The 19,925-nt window shown below is 39.8% G+C and overlaps 7 protein-coding genes; 3 read left to right on the top strand and 4 right to left on the bottom strand.

Moving 5' to 3' along the window:
* Positions 1–403: 403 nt before the first annotated feature.
* Positions 404–1,513, bottom strand: FFUJ_02261 (uncharacterized protein; the record flags this gene model as incomplete). XM_023573970.1 has 4 exons in its annotated part: positions 404–539; positions 593–701; positions 754–866; positions 921–1,513. The coding sequence occupies 4 exons, from the start codon at positions 1,511–1,513 to the stop codon at positions 404–406; spliced, it is 951 nt and encodes a 316-aa protein (XP_023427407.1).
* Positions 1,514–9,130: 7,617 nt separating this feature from the next.
* Positions 9,131–10,798, top strand: FFUJ_02260 (uncharacterized protein; the record flags this gene model as incomplete). XM_023573969.1 has 6 exons in its annotated part: positions 9,131–9,162; positions 9,227–9,410; positions 9,461–10,296; positions 10,353–10,462; positions 10,513–10,616; positions 10,688–10,798. 6 exons carry the CDS (start codon positions 9,131–9,133, stop codon positions 10,796–10,798), a joined length of 1,377 nt encoding a protein of 458 aa, XP_023427406.1.
* Positions 10,799–11,147: 349 nt separating this feature from the next.
* FFUJ_02259 (uncharacterized protein) lies at positions 11,148–11,552 on the bottom strand (the record flags this gene model as incomplete). The annotated part of the gene is made up of 1 exon (XM_023573968.1): positions 11,148–11,552. The coding sequence occupies one exon, from the start codon at positions 11,550–11,552 to the stop codon at positions 11,148–11,150; it is 405 nt and encodes a 134-aa protein (XP_023427405.1).
* Positions 11,553–11,887: 335 nt separating this feature from the next.
* Positions 11,888–12,756, bottom strand: FFUJ_02258 (uncharacterized protein; the record flags this gene model as incomplete). XM_023573967.1 has 3 exons in its annotated part: positions 11,888–12,433; positions 12,481–12,640; positions 12,686–12,756. The coding sequence occupies 3 exons, from the start codon at positions 12,754–12,756 to the stop codon at positions 11,888–11,890; spliced, it is 777 nt and encodes a 258-aa protein (XP_023427404.1).
* A 1,002-nt stretch (positions 12,757–13,758) lies between these two features.
* On the top strand, positions 13,759–14,823 carry FFUJ_02257 (related to toxD protein; the record flags this gene model as incomplete). The annotated part of the gene is made up of 1 exon (XM_023573966.1): positions 13,759–14,823. One exon carries the CDS (start codon positions 13,759–13,761, stop codon positions 14,821–14,823), a length of 1,065 nt encoding a protein of 354 aa, XP_023427403.1.
* A 1,258-nt stretch (positions 14,824–16,081) lies between these two features.
* FFUJ_02256 (related to methyltransferase) lies at positions 16,082–17,581 on the top strand (the record flags this gene model as incomplete). XM_023573965.1 has 10 exons in its annotated part: positions 16,082–16,198; positions 16,252–16,391; positions 16,439–16,480; positions 16,532–16,598; positions 16,654–16,681; positions 16,737–16,749; positions 16,807–16,896; positions 16,956–17,158; positions 17,210–17,298; positions 17,351–17,581. 10 exons carry the CDS (start codon positions 16,082–16,084, stop codon positions 17,579–17,581), a joined length of 1,020 nt encoding a protein of 339 aa, XP_023428763.1.
* Positions 17,582–18,250: 669 nt separating this feature from the next.
* On the bottom strand, positions 18,251–19,582 carry FFUJ_02255 (related to agglutinin isolectin 1 precursor; the record flags this gene model as incomplete). XM_023573964.1 has 4 exons in its annotated part: positions 18,251–18,675; positions 18,743–18,963; positions 19,119–19,457; positions 19,509–19,582. The coding sequence occupies 4 exons, from the start codon at positions 19,580–19,582 to the stop codon at positions 18,251–18,253; spliced, it is 1,059 nt and encodes a 352-aa protein (XP_023427402.1).
* Positions 19,583–19,925: the final 343 nt, after the last annotated feature.

Below are 19,925 nucleotides of genomic sequence, written 5' to 3'. Positions count from 1 at the left end.
AGCTATATCTAATCGTTGCGTAAAGAACTCTCATGAACAGCTCATCCCATATAAGCACGATAAGGAGAAGGTTGCCTAGAACCATTTCTCCCGAGTTATTCACTGCAGAGGAGAAATAAGAAAGATCACTTGATATTATGTCCGCTAGCTTCAGAGAAGTGCACCGGAAAAAGAGGTTTCGTTTGTTTCGAGTTTGAGTATTCTTTCCATCTGTTGAGCCTGGTCATCGTTAGTATCAACTCACATGAATATACCTCTGCTATCGATTACCTAACTATCTATGTTTGAGGTTGTTGATCTCGAACCTGAGGCTAGGTACAGCCCAAAGAATAAAATCATTATTAAATTTTCGAATTCAGTTTATCATTATACTAATTAACCCTCCTCAATTACATTATGCCCTTTAATACTGCCAAGTTAAGTAGATCTCAAACTTCTGGCTCGATCCACCATTGCCATTTTGTGTAATAACCGGAGTTTCGTCTGCCGCATGTGCATTTCTCACATCGAGATATGTACCATCCTTGACATTTCGAATCCTAGTTGCAGTTAGCGAAACTTTTAACAACGAACGGTAATTGTGTTTACTGACTTGATTACTTTGTTCATGCTAGGGCTATCTCTTTTCATGCCCTCTAGAACCCAATGTGCTGCAGGGTCTGAGAGGTCGTGCTTGGAGGCTTGGGCCTTCTTTTCATGACCTTACAACGCTATCTGTCAGTGTTGAATACTTGAGATAGTATAGAGACACACCCTTAGACCAAATAACATAGCCGCTGGACCCGCTCATGATGATGACAGCATCATTAGAGCCATCAACAGCGTAAATCTCCCACAATGGGCTTATATACCGAGCGTTCTGTTCTCTTTATGGAGATAGTTAGACAACTACCGTCAAGGGTAAAGTTTGAGGCACTTACCTGATTGAAACGGGGGGCTTGCCCTCAGGGTTTCCTGCATTGGTCAATTGAAGCAAGTACTCCTTACCATTGCTGTAGCCATGCGTTATCCTACTCCTTAGCCATGTACGGAACAAGATTTCAGGCCGGCTTTGAAGCTTCCTCTCGAGTTCAGCAATGCGAGCAGCTTGTTCACTGATCTTTGCATCTTTATGGGCTTGGTCGCCTTCGCCATGAAGAGCTTGGTCAAGCTTGGTCTGAAGAGTAGTCTTGTCCCTCTCCAGCTGAGAGACCTTGTCTTCCAATCTCGTGATCTCGTTGTCTTTCTGCGTCTTCTCAGCTTGGCAGGTTGTTTGGGCTTGAGCAAGCTGTGCCGTCAAGCTGGCAGTCTTTACTTTCTCAGCAGTGAGGTTATCAGTCAACTCCTTGATCTTTCTCTTGAGCTCTGCAACTTCGTCTGAAGCCTCGTCGTGAGGCTTTGTATTTGCAAACACCTTGAACTCGCCTACCTCCTGGTCGTCTTCCGGTCCCTTCATAAAAACATTTAGGACATCAGTCGTCTTTTCCCAGGCACAGGTAACCAGGTAGTCGGAGTCCAGTTGACAAGTGAACATGGCAGAGTCGCTGTTAAGTGCGCCAATGCTCTGTTTCCCAACCCGGAAAATTGGTACTCTTTTGTTGAGATATTTATTATAGGACCACTGCCACATTGAGAGGAAAGGCTTTCCCTCGCCAAACCCTTCAGGGGCAATAAATAGGCAAAATTCATTATCTGCCAAGACGGGCCAGGTGAGTTTGCTGACCTAAATCTTGCCGGCTTCTTTTGTTTGGGGGTTTGCAGGCTTCTAGACGCACTTAAACTCCATATGGCTTGTAGCTATAGTAGTGTCTGAGGATAAGACAAAGTTAAGCTTGCCGTAGTTGTTATGGGACGTTATATTCCATCTGTAGTAGCCTGGCCTGACTGTAAAGGTGTCGCTACCATTGGCAGTCTTGGTGACCTTATCGATAGTTATTTTCTGGGATAGGGGAGCCTTTATGTTTCCTCTGGAATCACGGGTCTACTGAGACAGAATGAAGACAGGGTCTCCGGGACGCATCGCGCCGGAAGGCAAAATAATGACAGCTGTTTCATCGCGAGCGGAACTGCCCCAATTGAGTCTGCCTTCATAGACAAACATATTGGAGATGAAGTGTTGAATAGAAATAACAATACAGGTAATTAATGAAAAATTTGAATAGTTGGGACTTTATGCAGGTGATGCGGGTTGAGCGTAAATGGAAAAGGGATTATTTATGCAGAGCCAGACTACGCTCAATATAAAGAATCAGTCATATCTCACATGTCTACCTGATCCAATAATTTTCCTAAAGTCTCCTCTGACTTCCTGCTTGATCATAGCTGAGAAACTTCAGCTGCATCCAGCAGCAAATCATCTTCAATCGCACATGTTAGTCCAAATATGCAACCCTACGCTTTGACGTCGTATTTACCCTAGCCGATATCCCTATGAGCCATTATCATATCATACTTGCAGCTGGCGTGTCCGTCTATCGTACTTGATTCGTATCAGAAGGACCATCTTGCAGGACCCCTTTGGCCGATCTTTTCCAAGCAGAAACAATATTGAGCAAAGGGGCGAGCTGATAACCGCCGTTGTAGAGTGGCTGAAATACCAAGCTGAGGCATATATACGGGCGGACTATTGAATGCAGTCAGCGTCATGGTTACATCGTCTCTTTGACCGATTTTACACGAGGGAGAGAGGTTTATGAACTACCTAGAAGAGGAAAGAAAATTCAGGCCGTTGATCCTGAATGACAAAAAGATTAAGGTAAATTTACCTAAACTTAGGATAACCTTTACTGAGTTCATTATGATACTCTACCCATATCAAGGTCCTGTGTTTTCTTGCTCCCCGTGGACTACCTTTGGATTTAAAATGGAAACAAGCAGTAGTTCTAGTGTGCGTTCTGCAGCTGATGTAGTGCTTCTACACGGATCGTTTGCATGAATGAATGGTGTTATTATCAGCTACCAGCGGATAATCCAGGGTGCCCCGCCCTGCACAATCTGGACCGTTTGCTTTGTGTCCTGCTATAGTTATACCCCAGTCATGATTTCCGATGCGGAAATTCACAAACTAACTTTACTCGACCACAGCTTCTTCTCAGCGGCTCTCGGCTTTTTCCCTTCTGTCACGATGTTGATGAAGATAGTCTATTTGACGTTGACAACACAAGTCTTAGTCCAAGTGCCGGGAGCGCCGACATGCATGACCCTCCCAGCCGATCCTTTCCCAGTAAGACTGTCAATTGGGAGCTGATAGCCATTTTAGGATTGCTGAAGACTTTGGGCTGAGACATGCCCTGTCAATCATGGTGAAATGTGGCTGGCGGCTCGTTGGTGATCATGGGATTGTCAGCTCGCCACTACCGAGGGATCCGACCCTTCTGGGACTTGCAGCAAGGGCCTAAACGTTTGTTACCTGCAATTATAATGCGATACTGAAAGCCATGGGTAATAAGCGGGGTAAAGTTCTGATCTGGTCTATCAGCATCGTCAAAGCGTGCATCCCTGTCTACAGAAGGCCAAATCGATATCTATACCAAAATTCATCTCTTAGTAGGCTAACCCTATACTGTATAGTGCTATAGTTAATATTCCTTATAATTTAATATAAGTAAGGTAAATATAGGTCTAACTAATTATAACCTCTTACTTAAGAGGGTTATATAGCTTTATATAACTTTATAATAATTATTATTAATCTTAAGTTTAGCTTTATTTTTATTCTTTAAATCTATTATACTTTATAAAATAAGAAATCCTTACTTTTAGTATATTATATTTACCTATAATTGCCTTTTATAACCTAATATATATTTTATTAAATTTATATACTTTAAAGCTTTATTTTTATTTTATTTTAAAGTAATTTAAAGTATATTCTCCCTTTAATTTTATACCTAAAGCTAGATTACTAAGGTATTAGGCTTTAGCCTATATTAACCTTTCCTTTACCTTACCTTTATACCCTTTTATACCCTTATATTATATTAATTAAAGTTATATAATTAAGGGCTTTATTTTTATATCTCTTTTATCTTTTATTCTTTATATTTTAGTATATTATATAAGTAATTTAAGGCTAATATTTAATTAAAGGACCTATTTAAATATTATAAAGATCTATATAATTCTATAATATTATACCTTTCTATAAAACTGTAAAGGCTAAGGGAAAGCGCTTAGCCTATAAAGCTAAAAAAGCCTATTTTATAGAAAAGGTTAAAACTAAATATATTACTATAGAGAAGGCTAAAGCTAAGTATATTACTATTAAAAAGGCTAAAGCTAATTATATTACTATTAAAAAGGCTAAAGAGAAATATATTACCTTTAAGAAAAAGCTTAAAGCTAACTATATTACTACTTAAAAGAAGAAGGCTAAAAAAGCCTATATTACTATTAAGAAATTTAAAGTAAAGTATACTAAATTAAAGCAGTATTATAATAAGCTTATAAAAATACTTACTTATATTAAAAAGGAAATAGATAATAAAGCTCTTAAAAAGGATTATATTATTAAGAAGGAGTAACTTAAATATTAGCTATATATCCTTAAATATAATAATAATAAAGACTATAAAGCTATAAAGAAAGCTCTATAATATAACTTTAGTAACTATACTTTTAAGTATTTAATTAAAGAAGTTAATAGGATTCCTATCTCTACCTTTAACTATAAGGCTAAATGCCTTTCTATAAACCTATAGTTAACTATTTAGGTATATATAAATATATTAAAGAATTATTCTTATAAAAGCCTTATATATATAAAGTTTAATAAAAATAAAGTAAGATATTTAATTACTTTCTATTTTATATTATATTATATTAATTTATATAGCTTTTTAAAAAGCCTAACTTACTTTTTTTATATAAAAAGAAAGGCAAGAACCTTAAGGCTAAATATATACTTAAATTCTTATTATAAAATGCTAATACTATACTTTACTATCTATATAAATTTATAATATTTAAATTACTTTTATATAATAAGTATATATTTAATAATAGTACTCTTACCTATTACTATATTATAGCTTTATTTAAAGGCTGCATTAATTACCTTTAGAACTATTTAAGACTAAATTATAGCTATATTAAAGATATATATTTATAGTGCCTTATATATCTCTATATTAACTTATTTAATAGTAACTCCTAAAAAGTATAAGGCTATATTTAATACTATCTCTATTACTAATAGTAGCAGTAGCTCTTTATCTAATAGTAAAGAGGACCTTATAGATATATTAAAGGACTTTACTAAAAAGGAATATTATAGACTCTCTTAATTCTTCTATAAGGTTATTAACTATAAGAAGAAAAATAAGAAGTCTAAAGGTAAAAGTAAATCTAAATCTAAAAAGGCAAAAGGCAATAAATAAGGTATTTTAATTCTATATATAACTATTTAAAATAGTACTAACTTCTTTTAGCTATTTATAATTAGTTTTTAAGTCTTTATTTTTATAAGGATATAACTTATAGGTTATAAATTATAACCAGCATTATAGATATATAGAGCACTATAAAGTATTATAGGCTACTATAGATAACTATAGGGCATATAAAGTATTATAATACCTAATAGTAAAAGTTTAATATTTTTATTAACTTACTTTATTAATTAATTATATCCTTAAATTATATCTATAATAAATATATATATAGATTTTATAGCATCTTATAGCACCTTATAATACCTTATAGTTTTTTATTATAAGTAATTTTAAATATTTTTCTTAGTATTACTAGCTATAGTTAGTATAATATATTTATATACTATATCTTAAGGCTATATACTATAGCATAAGGCTATATATTATTCTTTATAGTTTTATCTTAAGCCCCTTAATATAAATTTATTTTCTTATATTATATTAATCTTTCTTTTAACCTTATAATAAGCTCTAAAAGGCACTTTCCTATTAACCTTAATGCTTTCTATATTTAAATTAAATAATAAAAGTATTATAACTAAATAACTATAGATAATATTATATAGTATATTTTAATTAAGTTTAATATTTCTACTTCTTATAAAGTATTATATTAATATCTTTAGACTTAATAATTAGATTAGATAATATTTAATATAATTTAGGCCTAAATAGAAAATATTAAGGCATTATAAAATTATATAAAAGAGCTTTTCTTTAAAAATGTTCTTAAGGATAAAAATATCCTTTTTTAGTTATAAAAAGAAGGCTTTATAATAACTAATAGAGGGCTAATTAGAATATAATAAAGCCTTAGCCTTTTATAGTATTAGACCTTTAAGTAAAAAGAGAAGTAACTTATTAAATTGCACTATTTCTTTAAGAATAATACCTTACTAAATATTAAGCTATAGTTATTTAATTAGATATATCTCTATACCTATATTTAGTAAAAATAGCTATCCTTAAGTTAATAGGCACTATATAAAGCATTTTATAACTTTATGCCTATAAATATAATTAATTAATAAAATATAATATAATATTATTAAACTAAATAGATAGCACTTAAGCCTAACTTTATTTAGTTAATTAATACTTATAATAAGTTAAAGGTATAAGGGATTAAAATATATATATTAATTAATATATACTTACAGTATATTACATAACTATATATTAATATATTAGCTAATATATTATAAAGTATACTTAAATAATACCTTTATATTTTAGAGAATTAAAAAAGCATACCTCTTATTATTTAATTAAATTATAATAATAAAACTCTTATAATAGCTAGGGCTTATTTTTACCTTTTGTAAGTATAGAGCTCCCTATAGGCTATTATAGCTTAATAGATATAATTCTACAATTATTAGATATATAGTAAAAGTATATATAATAAAAAGATTAAAAAGTTAGTAGCACTAATTTAGTAATAATTAAGTAAGGCATTGGGCATATATATATATATATATATATATATATATATATATATACTAACTGCTTATAGGAGTATTTTAGAAGAATTATAGCTAATAGGCATTTCTCTATTAATTCTATTTTAAATTAAATTGCTATTTTATATCTTTTTATACTAATTATATATATAGAACTCTCTAAATTTATATATATATAGAATTTATATTATATTTATAAATAGTATAATAGGCTATATATTCTTCCTAGTTAGCCTTAGGTCTTATATTATTAGCTAGAGATCTATAAAATAAGAAGTTATACTTATTTAATACTATTTAATTAACTATAGCCTCTTAAGGAGCTTTTTAAATATAATAATATTAATCTTAATATATATTTACCTTAAAATATAATTATAGTATATAAAAAGATTCTTAAAGGGCAGATCTTTTCCTAAAATACCCCTAAGAACTTAAAGCTCTCTATATACTTATATCTATAGGTATAATTAAAAGTATATATACTTAATAGAGAATAGCTAGCTATTAGTCTTTTAGAAATACCTATAGGTAAGATTAATTATATATAGTCTTATTTAGCTATATATAATATTAATATATAGCTACTTAACTAAAAGATTAGGATAAGATTAATTATAGGGTTAAGAGCTAGCCTTATATTATTCCTTAAACCTCTATAGTAAGGCCTTTAATTATAAAGGGCGCTTTTTAGCTTTTTTTTAATTTTATTTCTCTTTATCCTCTTTACTCTTTTAATTCTTATTTAATATTATAGATTAAAGAAATGCCTTAAATGCATTTAAATCTTTATATTATCTCTTTTCTTTACCTTTTATCTTTTTAGCCTTAACCTTAACTTTAATTTTAGCTTTAATATTATTTTCCTTTTTTTTATTTTATATAGGTTCTTTTTTATTTTTTATTTCCCTTTTAATCTTTATTATATACTTTAAAGTAAATATTTTAGTTTCTATTTGCTTAATTGCCTGCTTATTAGGCTATAGGATATTGCTATTTTTTAAATTATTTTATATATTAAAGTATAAAAGTATAAGGGAAACTAAAGCTTTAGCCTTTATAGAAAGTGTAATACTTACTGCCTTAAAAAAGTCTTTTAGCTATAAGGTCTTATAAATAGTATCTCTATATATAATAGGTCTATTTAAATATATATTAATAATATAGCTACTAATAAGCTTTCAGTTTATTAATAAGAACTCTTTATAGTAGCTTAATATAATAAAATAAACTATTTTATTATAAAATAAAAATATAAAGCTTAATAGGGCTATAATCTTACTTTTAATATTTTTACTTTTAATTTCTTTATTATACTTTAATATAAAAATGCCTAAAATAACTTCCTTAAGGTATCCTAAAGTAATATAAAATATAACCTTTAGTTTAATAGTAATTATACTCTTATAGCTTATTACTATAATACTATACTACTAGCTTTTAGTAGCTATATTAATAGTATTAATATATATAATAAAGATTAGTTATATTTATTTAGTTTAAATTATTATTAAACTAGGCCTAAAGGGGCTACTTATAGTAAGGTTAATAACCTTAATAGCTTTAATAAGTAGTTATTAATAAAATAGATAAAAATTAACTTTTCTAAAGGCCTTTAATTCTATATAAAGTTTATTATAACTATAGCCAGTTTTAAGGCAAAATTTAGTATAATTTATAATAATAAAAGTAAAAATAAATAGTTTAGCTTTAAATGGCGCACTATAGGCTTATATAGGTATATATAAGAAAGAGGGCTATAGCCTTTAGTATAGGCTTTAATCTATAGTGCTATATTATAGCAATAATATTTAATATAATAATATTATATTGCCTAGAAGCCTAAAGGGGCCTTTAGTGCTATATTAGGGTAGATAGAGTAAAAAAAATCCCTTAAGATGAATTTTGGCATAGATGTCGATTTGGCCTTCTGTACTGTTAGTAATAGAGCGATAATATAATTTGTTGTTGCTGACCGGTTGAGGGGTTTCCTAACTTGGCTTCAGCAAGCCACAGATTTATTTCAGCTATCACCTAGTAGAATCATGCAGAAGAGTATTGGAAAAAGTGCTGGATTCGGTAAATTAGGGTAATATCGAATATCTATCATCATGGCTTTGCATAGAGACTGTATGAATGCATTCTTTGCTTTTGGCTATATAATCCTCATTCCCATTCATGCCAATTATTCTTTTCTGAGCCAGAATCAACTAACACTACTTCTTTCTCTATTCTTCAAAACTTATCCAAACCAATATGACAGTTAGCGATTCTAAGCCTCACACCCAGTAAGTCCAAGATGCCTGTCTCAACTAAAATAAACGCCGCCCGTCAGTATTAACCACGATTTAGTGACTGGGACGCTCCACTCCCTCCCCCTCAAAATGCCGAACTCCAAGTCCGCCTGCCCCAGCCAGAGCCCTCACTCCCCCGCGTCCTTGAACCTCTTCCTTTCCCCACCGGAATCATCGAGAACTTGAAGCATGTAGTGGCCTACGCCGATCAAGCTGGCTATCTTGTCAGCTACGCCCATGAGGTGAGCAATAGTAACTGACCCTTTTAGTTGGGTATTGGCTAACAAGTAAGCGATTCAATCAATTGGACGCTGATTTCCATGTTCAAGGCAAGGTGCTCGAGGAACGCAATGCTGCAATCGCCCAATTCAAACAAGAGGTCAAGAAGCTTGGAGATGACCTCACTGTTGAGAACGCAAAGGTCGCCGACTTGACCAAGAGACTTGATGAAGCCCGAGCTACCTACGAAGCCAAGCTGAAGGAGAAAGATGAGGTGATCAAGAAAGACGAGGACCAGATCAAGAAAGTCAAGGGGCATGATATTGACGACCACAAGACCATTGACAGACTGGCAGCCCAACTTGAATACGAACGAGCTTCCAAGGCTGAGGTGCAGAAGAACCTTGACCAGACCAAGACAGCACTTGCTGCAGCAGAGGCTAGTTTGGCTACTGCTAGCGCTACTATCGCGAGTCTCACCACCCGCGTTGCCTCTCTTGAAGCTGAGCTCGAAGTTGAGAAGAAGGATATTGACAAGTTGCAGAAGGAGACTAAGGACAAGACAGCCATAATCTCGCAGCTCGAGAAAAACAACGCTGATCTACAGTCCAAGCTTAACGGAGCTCTCCAAGATGTCAGGAACAAGCAAGACCAGATCAACGCCAAGGACTCAACCATTCGTGATCAATCTATTCGAATTGACAACCTTACCAAGGAATCCAATGCAAAGTCGATTACTATCAACAATCTGCAGTCGCAGATCAATAACCTACAACAGCAGATCCGAAATCTGCAGTCAATCCCAGTCTTCAAGTTCAAGTGCAACATCAAGTGCCAAGCGCCCAGCAACAGGGAGATCGCGGTTGATCTGACTGATGGAGGAGGATCTGGTACGCCTGTTCAATGCTAGTAAGTGTCCCAGCATACCATCACAGGAAAATAATCATCTAACTGTTGTCACACAGCTCCCTTGTAAACAATAACAATCAGATCTGGGACATTTATTCTATTGGTGGTCGCAACAATGTCGTTATCATCAAGAACACGCGTAACAACTATGTTCTCTGGTCTGCTGGTATGCACACACGAGTACTCACTACGAAGCATTTACTTACTATCATATAGGACGTAACCAAAAGGCTCGATGCGATCCAGGTAGAGACACATCGGACCAGGCAACGCAATGGGAACTAGAGGGTACGACCGTTGACTCGATCAACAACAACACCGTGTTCAAGTAAGACATTCCTGCTTTTGGCTTGGACACCTTAACTGACTTTCGAAATTTCGAAACCTGAAGGACGGCATGTATCTCGATTTGAGGCAGGGCGACACATCCAACTACACGCCTTTCATGACCTGGGATGGCAATAACGGATCGAACCAGAAGTTCAAGATCTCGAAGCACTAGGGACTGATGTATGTGTTGTGAAAGGTTTCTGATTAGGTAGTGAAGATAACAGAGATTGCTTATAAGATGGACCCCTATGCTTTGTGTTCTGAATAAATTCCTTTTGCTGTATTGGTTGCAACTCTCAGTGACATTTGCGAGTGATGGCATTTAAACTCAGGCGTTAAGTGTTAGGGATGAAATAGTTGTAAGCTGAAGCTTGTAATCTCATAGACAATTGCGTTGTAACTGAGCTTGGGCCTCGATTCTTGTGGTAATAGACTTTAAGACGGTATATAATATCCAAATTGTGACCTAAGAGATTTACTTGTTGATTAGTCACTTACTATTGAGATATGTGCAACTTACCTCACTCAACATCCTCGGGAGCGTCTTCCTCGCCTTCAACCTCCGGAATAACCTCGGTCGTAGACCCTTGCCAGAGAACTATTCCCAGCCCAGCAGTACCGAGAACTAGAAGGAGCTTTAAAATCCACGCCGTTAAAGATCCATACTCCATCACCCAACTCGCTATCCATTGCATGCACGGTGTAACGAGCGCACGACGTTCTTCTTCCAAGTCTGGATTGACAGAGTATATAACCGCCAGGATCGCTAGTAGCGTGAGAGTCAATATGAGGGCTACGAATACTTGGAGGAAGGCAAGAAAGACTGCAATGTTCTTGGTCGTGCGGAGAACTTCGAATCCAGCGGCCACGAGCGGCGTGACTTGATCGAACGCCGCGTGGACTTGTTTTGAATATGGCATTCCCATGGTGACTGTTCGTGGCGCATCCAAGTAGATGATTGTGGCTGTAGGTTGTGAGAGTCAAGTATTTATTGCCGGGTCTTGAAAGCCCGAATATTTTGGCTTCTGACATCATCATGTGATGTCAGAGTGGCGAGGAGTAAAGTCGCTGACATTGTTGGACTGGAAAAACCATAGGCACACTAATACTCAATGATACCTGAAAGTTACCTCCAGGCGCATTTCCCCACTCCAAGGCTCATGGCTAAGAGGATTATGCACAGCTCCTCTACATATTGGCCAACATCCCATTGCCATATTTAACTACCATCATATCTAGTCTGTATCTAACTGGAAATCTATTAGACCTGCTTAACCACACCAATCCCAGCGCTCTTACAACCTCGAGCAAAAAAGCCTTGCTGTTCTCCGCCTATTTCCTCAGGGACCTGGGATCTCTCAGAGCACCATCTCCAAGACCAACCCTCCAGGCCAGCTTTCTCAAATGCAGTCTTCACCTCTACCTCGGTAAACCCCATTTTGGACATTGTATGGTTAGACAACTCTTTAGACAAGGGGGCTTCAGGGCAGCCACTTTCTGAGGAAGCGACCAAGTCTATAATCAGAAGCACTCCACCAGAGCGGAGCTTTTCGCTTAGCTTCTGAATCATGGCTGTGTAGTCCTGTACATGGTGGAGAGCCATGCACATAACGATGAGATCGAAGTCGTTGAACTCTGGAGTGTCAAGCTCGGGAGAGGGCGATGCTTCGGGGTCCATCAAGTCCCCGTGTATAGCTCTCATTTTATCCGAGCTAAATCCAGCAGCTTCTGCAAGCATGTTGTATTGCTCAACCATCTTGGATGAGATGTCGATGCCGCGGACGACGGAGACATACGGGGCGAGTGCCTAAGACGATTAGCCAAATTGGTATTTCAAAGGACAGGAGTACTGACACGAGAAGCAACGCCGTTGCCGCAGGCATAATCAAGCATTTTGAACTGACCCGGCTTGTCAGGAACGCCGATCCAGCCTAGGTTTTGTTGTAACTCGTCGGATATCTGGCTACATAACCGCTGAATCCAGGGATGCTTGAACACGTCAGCAGCTACTTGGCTGCTCATGTTAGACCACGACTGATATGTGTTTGGGTAATCTTACTCGAAATGCTCTTTGTTCTTCTCTCCGAGAGCCTTGGCCTCGTCACTGATACTGTGGATCTTGTCCCCCATTATGTCTTTCAGAGTCAAGCGGGTAGTGATTCGGGGTGACAGGGAAGGCAAGAGATTGAGGAGAGATTAGAGGTTAAGTTGAAAAATATTGAGCCTTCGCAAACAAGCTTATATATGTCGGAATTGTTCAGCTGGACCAAAAGTCTCCGGATAGTATGTCTCCTCAAAGTTTCCGTGGAGACAAAAAGGTGATCAGGCATTTTGCTAATTTTCAAGGTTCACAGTGCTTTTGAACTACCAGTGAAATTGCTTGTGTATTAATGAGAGCTGTTGGTGAAATTCGTTATGTTAATTGGCGAGTTTGAGCAACTGATATTCTTCAGTACCGAGTATGACATGGGTCTAGACAAGTGGGCATTTGTTTTTCATCTAGCGATATCTTGCAGATTGTGTGAATAGAGAATATTCATGCCGGAAGCCACATGAAGTTGTCTATTTCATCTATCGTCATGAGGACAAAGTATCACAATGGTCCATCAGGGCGTGCTTCCAAGACCATAGGTGTCGATGATGAGTGGGTCGCTCATAGAAAGTTAGCGTATCACTTACAAGCAGCAAGAGCGTAGACGACGCGCCGCACAGAAAATGAAACCTACGTTCCACCGTTTCGTTGCACGGAATCATGCACCAGGTTATTCATGTCAGTTTATGATCGAGTTAGTTGAGGCGCACACGATGGAGCGAACTTTGGCCGTGAACTGCGCCCAGCGGGACGTTTTCTCATCGGGATGTGGAGGAAGCCAAAACTCTAACCACGCGAACACCGCTCCGCGCCGTGTCCCCCTAGTTCTATAAGTCGTAAGCGGGTCTTTTATGCGAACTGCCTCTGCTGATCCGATTATATAATCGGCAGTTTGGGATCTGTAAATGCCGAGGTCTGGTGTCTCAGTATTTCTTTATAAACGGCCAACTCGCATACATAAACTCGTTCCATAGACATCTAATTACATCTCAGCCCAGAACTCTACCTAAGCTAAAATACTCACCCATGGTGTTGTGAAAATGACTGTCGCGAATACCACCAAAGCACTCTTCATCGATTTAGAGAACAATCCCAAGGTCATCGAACGACAAGGCCTCCCAAAGCCAAGCAGCGGCGAATTGCTTATCAAAGTTCTATACTCGGGCGTTAATCCCGCCGACATCAAGCATGCGACCCACCTAGGAATGAACAATACCGTCATGGGCCATGACTTTAGTGGTCAAGTCCTGGAAACAACAAATCCCAATTCTGTCTACAAGCCCGGAGATATTGTAGCGGGAATCACACCCGCGGGCCTGCATTCACCTGTTCACTACGGAGCTCATCAAGCTTACATCACATGCCCGGAAGATTTGCTGTACAAAGTCCCTGATAACCTGCCACCACCCGACGCAGCGAGTTTGACTGTTGTTGCCATGACAGCCGCTGATGCGATATTCAACCAATTCAAATTCCCTCTCCCTGCAGAGAACAAAAGGCCGGCCCACGATGGTCCATTTCTGCTCTGGGGGGCAACAGGTTCTGTCGGATACTGTGCCCTTCAGTTCGCCATCGCAAGTGGCGTGTCTCCTATTTTTGTTACTGCAAAGCCGGCGCAATTCGAGCATCTACGCTCTCTCGGTGTCGAGCATCTATTCGACTACCGGGATGAGAACGTCCACGAGTCCATCGCCAAAGCTCTGCGTGACTCGGGCTTTGATAAGTTTTCATACGCAATTGATGCCGCGGGAGCCCCTAGTTCGGCCGACCAGGTGCTTAAAGCTGTAGCAGACGATACTATCGTTGCTTCGGTGGTCATACGGGATAACAAGCGCTTCAAGTTCCCCGTTGCTTCATCACTACAAGACTTTGTGATTCAGCCCCCTGGCGTTCCTCATCCGATTTCCATTCCTTCTCGACCTGCGGACCATGCTAGAGCTTGGGAGGGCTTGAAGTGGGCTGCTGAACGTTATGGGAAGGAATTCCGCTTGCCACCGGTCCGTATAGTTGAAGGAACGGCTGAGCATGCGTTGGAAGAGATTAAGCGTTTTGTCAAGCAAGGTGGAGGCTTTTCCAAAGTTTCTATTAAGCAACCACTTGCATAGTCATTTGCTTAGATGCTGTTTTGTGCTATATGTATGTTCCAATTGATTGAGAAATCTCGAGAACTAGCTTCCTTTACAATTTCCGTTTGTCTTTTAGATTTTCAGCCTGACCTAAGATGCATTATCTCCCAATACTTTACAGAGCCATGCACGCATCTAGACAACCATCGAATCTCTCCTGGCTGAAAGCGACACTTAAGAAATAAGATCGATAACACGTAGATAATCGTGTGATAATCTGTCTGATGCGTTTCCTGTTTTAGGTCGGGTATACGAATTGGAATTTGGGCTTCCCTGGGCCTTGCCGAGGCACTGCCGAGGACGTCGTGCAAATCCATCGTGTTAGTGTATGGCCACTAGCTCCCAAGTTTCTGATCTAATTCTAATGATCTGACTTGCTTGAGAGTATTGACTGGATAATTTTGTTCCTGATGATGAATTTTGGAGAAATGTGCGCCGTATCTTCCGTCTTCAGGCTCCTTATGATTCATGCCCGGAAAGCTTTCACCCCCTCCACGTATCTAGTTTTTAAATCTCGCAGAGACTTGCGAGTTATCCAGGAGATCCCATATATGATAGACTAGTTAGCTCCTTTCTAAGGCCACCCTCAACCTTCTCCCGTTTCGAACCGGTGGTGGATTCATTGACTTGCTCTTTATCAAGGCAACAACGGACATACATATTACAATACCTTCGTTGACAACAGATCTCACCTCGAGGAAGAAATTGATACTAACTGGTGCAACAAATATCAATACCGCATCACGCGTCGCTGTTACGCCCTGTGCCTTTGCACACTTTCCTCGTTGGGCACTACCTTGACGGATATCCTGTTACAAGAACAAATATAGAACTAAGAACCGAGATCGATAGTGTGAGCGAATGCTATTAAGCTATCTGATACCAGCTATATTGATCGTAAAGGATCCGCATCGCGTAGCAGTCAGTGTTTGACGTCCACAGCAGATAGCAGTTGTCACATGTTGGATGCATGCAGGAAAAAACAACTCAGTCGCATATAATATGATCTATCTGCTGTATGTCGCGCCTGTTTCCCGGTATGTGCATGCGTGTCGCAAGGTTCAAAGCAAAACAATTGGCCAGTACTCCACTGTTGTTGGTTGAACACATTTTGATACATCAACAAACATGGATTATCGGATGTTTGACTCCGCAGTCCGAGTTCAAAGATCATGATCATTTACTCAGACCACCAGTTCACTCTTTTCTTTCTTCTCTTCACCATTCCGGAGCCAAGATGTCCCCGCCTGCTCGCAAGAAGCGTGCCGATTTAGGTTCGAGCGGTTCAACGTCGCCGCGCGTAGATGCGGAGAGCGGCCTTCTACCACCAGAGTATTGGTCACAACTGCCAGAGGTAAGATTTTCCATACGATTGAGCTCCTGCCGGTTACTTACGCTGTGTCAAAGGAGGAAAGCGCACCAGGCGATGAGGACTCAGCTGTGCTTGATAATGCTAGCTCAACTGCGTCGTTAACATCCAGTATCCTTCAGTATCGAACTATCAATGGGAGGGCATACCAGAGTGAGCGGGGAAATCCCGAGTACTGGTGCGTCATGGCAGTAAAGCGTGGTTATCACGACTGACTATGAGAAGGGGACCCATCGATGACACCGGCCAAGAGGCAATGGATATCAAGTAGGTTTGCCTAGAATCCCTTGGAAGCCAGCTGACCCGCACGAAATCTAGCCACCATGTGCTCACTCTCTTACTGGGCGATAAGCTGTACCTGGCACCAGTCCCAGAGGATATTCAGGTAGGGCTGTCTGGTACTAACGTGGTCTGGTACACTAATTAACATGGTGCTCAAGACTGCAGTAGACATTGGAACGGGAACTGGTACGTAATATACTCGAGTACTTACTGGGTAGCAGGGTGATCAACAATATGATAGGGATCTGGGCCATGTAAGCTCACACTAATCCAAAACACTGAAGAGAACTTGAGGCTGACGTGAAACGAAGGGAGTTCGCGGATAAGTTTTCAAATGCTTCCGTAATCGGCACGGATCTTGCACCAATTCAGCCTGGTTGGATCCCACCCAATCTGGAATTGTAGGTACTCCCGGTTAGCAAAATACGTCTGTATCCATCTCGTTTTGACCTCTCAACAGCCAAATTGAAGACTGTACCCAAGAATGGACCTTCCAGCCCAACACCTTCGACTACATCCATATGCGATGGCTCGTCGGCAGCATCGCAGATTGGAAGTCTCTGTTCAAGGAAGCTTATAAGTGCCTCAAACCAGGGGGCTATATCGAGAGCTACGAGCCATCATCACGCGTCGAAAGCGACGACGGTACAGTTCAGCCAGGCAGTGCGTTAAACTAATGGGAGAGGTTCTTCGTGGAAGGCGGACGCAAGATAGGACGACCTTTTACGATTTTCGAGGAGAACATCCAGAGGGAAGCAATGCGAGAAGCAGGATTTATGGACATAGAGGAGCGTGACTTCAAGGTAAATGGTTCCCCCCACACGGTGGAGTTAGTGCTAATTAATGCTGTGACAGAATCCTGTGGGAGGATGGCCAAAGGATCCGAAGTACCGAAGTGTAGGGCAGTTTATGCAGACTGCCTTCGAACAAGACGCTCAGGGAACAGTTCTTCATATGGCTACTGCGCTGGGATGGGCTGAGGAAGAAATCACTGTCTTCACCTCTCACTTTAGACGCGAGATTCGATCACCTAAGATCCATTCGTATTTTAGACAGAAGGTTGTTTGGGGACGGAAGCCTCTTTGAGCATGGATTGTAAGGCTGAGTGATTACACGAGGTCCATTTAAAGCTCCTCTCCTTACGAAATAAATATTCCGTTGCTATATATCTGTCTGTAACTGAAAGAAGAGCGTCCAATCCACATTATGAGAGCCCTACGGTCACCGCCCCTATTCCGATCTACAAAGAAGCTCTGTTCAACATGATCTGTACCTTGAACGGCTCGTCCATCCTTGCTGTGATTATGTGCTGCAGCTTTTTGCTCGTCATAAACTGCGTTTCTCACAGTCTCTAAGAATTGTTGCAGCTTTAATCTCAGCAGCCCCCCCTAAACTAGCGCCACATGTGAACTAATGGCCCAGAAGCTGGTGTAACACTAGATAACTCGGAGATGAAACTCAAGTATAATAAACTCCATTTGCATTTACTGAGCTTAGCTGGGGCTAATAATCGTCAGCCAACAGACTAGTTCTCGTTCTTAAGTTTTGCAATAGCATAACTCTATATGTCAAGGATAGAAGGATGTCAGACATGTAGAATTAGATAGCCTTACACTATCGCTGGGGAAAATGTAATGATTAATGTCATCTATTAAAAAAGTAGTACTAGCTAATCAGGTCATAAATCACCGGTGTCACATCCACATTATAAGCGGTCAAACTTTATAGAGCAAGCTCACAGCCCATAACCTGCACTTAATGTCCTCTGTACGCCCCATCATACCCTGCCGCAGCCCGGTCATCAACCCTTCCGTAATCAGCAGGTAACTCAACCAGATTCTGGGCATGCATCTCATGCGTTCTTTCGTCATGTAACTCATATCTCGTCTCGTCGTTAGGTTTGCCCGCATCGCTATCTGTAAGTTGCTGGGAAGACTTTCTGTTTTTCCTTCGTAGCACAAGAAAAGCCACAAGTCCTATTGCTCCGAGCCCGCCAATGACAGATCCGACCGCAATTCCGGCCTTGGCACCGGTGCTGAGGCCGGCTGTCGACGGGGTTGTGGACGGGGTTGACGAGGAGGATTCGGAGGAGGATGTCGCCGAGGAAGCAGACTCAGATGCAGATGAGGATGACGAATCGCAGGAACCGAAGTCACTCTGGCAACCAGAGGCGCAATAATCTAGAAAGAGGAGTTAGCTTTGTTGAACTGTGCAAGAGACAGACGTCCATTTCGTGGGGTCACTTACCCGAGGTCTTGCCACAGTATCCCTTTGCCGAACAGCAATCGCCAAATGTGCTATCTTGGCAGGTGGCGTTGGTATCCGAATTGGAACCGCAGTTTCCGTCGATGGATATAGCACCAAGACTCGTTGACGCCGCCGATGTCGAGGTTGAAGTCTTGTCAGACGTCGCGGTTGTCGTGGAGGACTCGTCACTGGATGAACAACTGCCGAACATACTCTGGCACCTGTTGATATCGATGTCAGCGACGTCTAAAAGCGTGTTGGAGTGCATGGAGCTGGCGATGCCGTCTGGATTGACGACATGTTCGCCAAGATAGAAGCCCAAAGCAATGCCGCTCTTGTTGGAACACTCTCGGAGCAAACAGTAGATTGAACTTACCCAGCACCACAATAGGTCGCATTCTTGCCACAGTAGCCCTTCTCAGAACAGCAGTCTCCATACGAGCTGCCTTCACAAGTGATGTTACTAGTCGACGTCGCACCACACGAGCCCGACGTGCTCACCAGCTGTCCATCATCACTCGACGAGCAGCTACCAAAGGCACTTTGGCAGCCCTCATTACAATAGGCACTCGTTTTGCCGCAGAACCCTTTCTCGGAGCAGCAGTTACCGAAAGTGGATGTGAGGCATGTCGCGTTAGTCTCCGAGTTGGAACCACAGTTGCCGTCTTTGCTAGTGGGATTTTTCGCGCGTGGTAGTAGAACGGGAGAGGATGAGCTGGGACCAGTTAGTCAGGGAGGATTTAAACAAGAGGTCCGTGTAGCTTACAGTCCAAAGTTGAAGGGGAACGAGGCTGAGGCTAGAGAAAGTATACACAGAAAGTACGCCAGAGAGAGCTCCATGTCGCGGGTTTGGCTTAGGCAAAGGCAAACAACGCAGAAGGAATTCCCCCTCGGCCGTCCTAGCAGGGCACAATGCTTTTATGTGGGCTCACTCTTGGGAACGACCCTTGCAAAAGCCCCGAGGTTAATTTGATAATCTCCCTACTCCACCGAGTTCACGGTCCACCCACCCAACCCAAAGCTTCATTTGCCCCATAGGGCTAGACAAAAGTACCTAACAATAGACTCAGCCCCCAAGAGAAGAGAACATGGGCGGGTCGGCCCGGCATGGCGTTCATTCAAGTGCTTTCTTCTGCTAATGAAAATTCTGGCTTCAAGTTAGTCAACTTATCTGATAGCCAAC

The sequence above is a fragment of the Fusarium fujikuroi genome, chromosome FFUJ_chr03, assembly GCF_900079805.1.
Source record: "Fusarium fujikuroi IMI 58289 draft genome, chromosome FFUJ_chr03".
Lineage (NCBI taxonomy): Eukaryota > Fungi > Ascomycota > Sordariomycetes > Hypocreales > Nectriaceae > Fusarium > Fusarium fujikuroi.
Note: the sequence above shows the minus strand (reverse complement) of the source record. Positions and strands in the feature narration are given on the sequence as shown.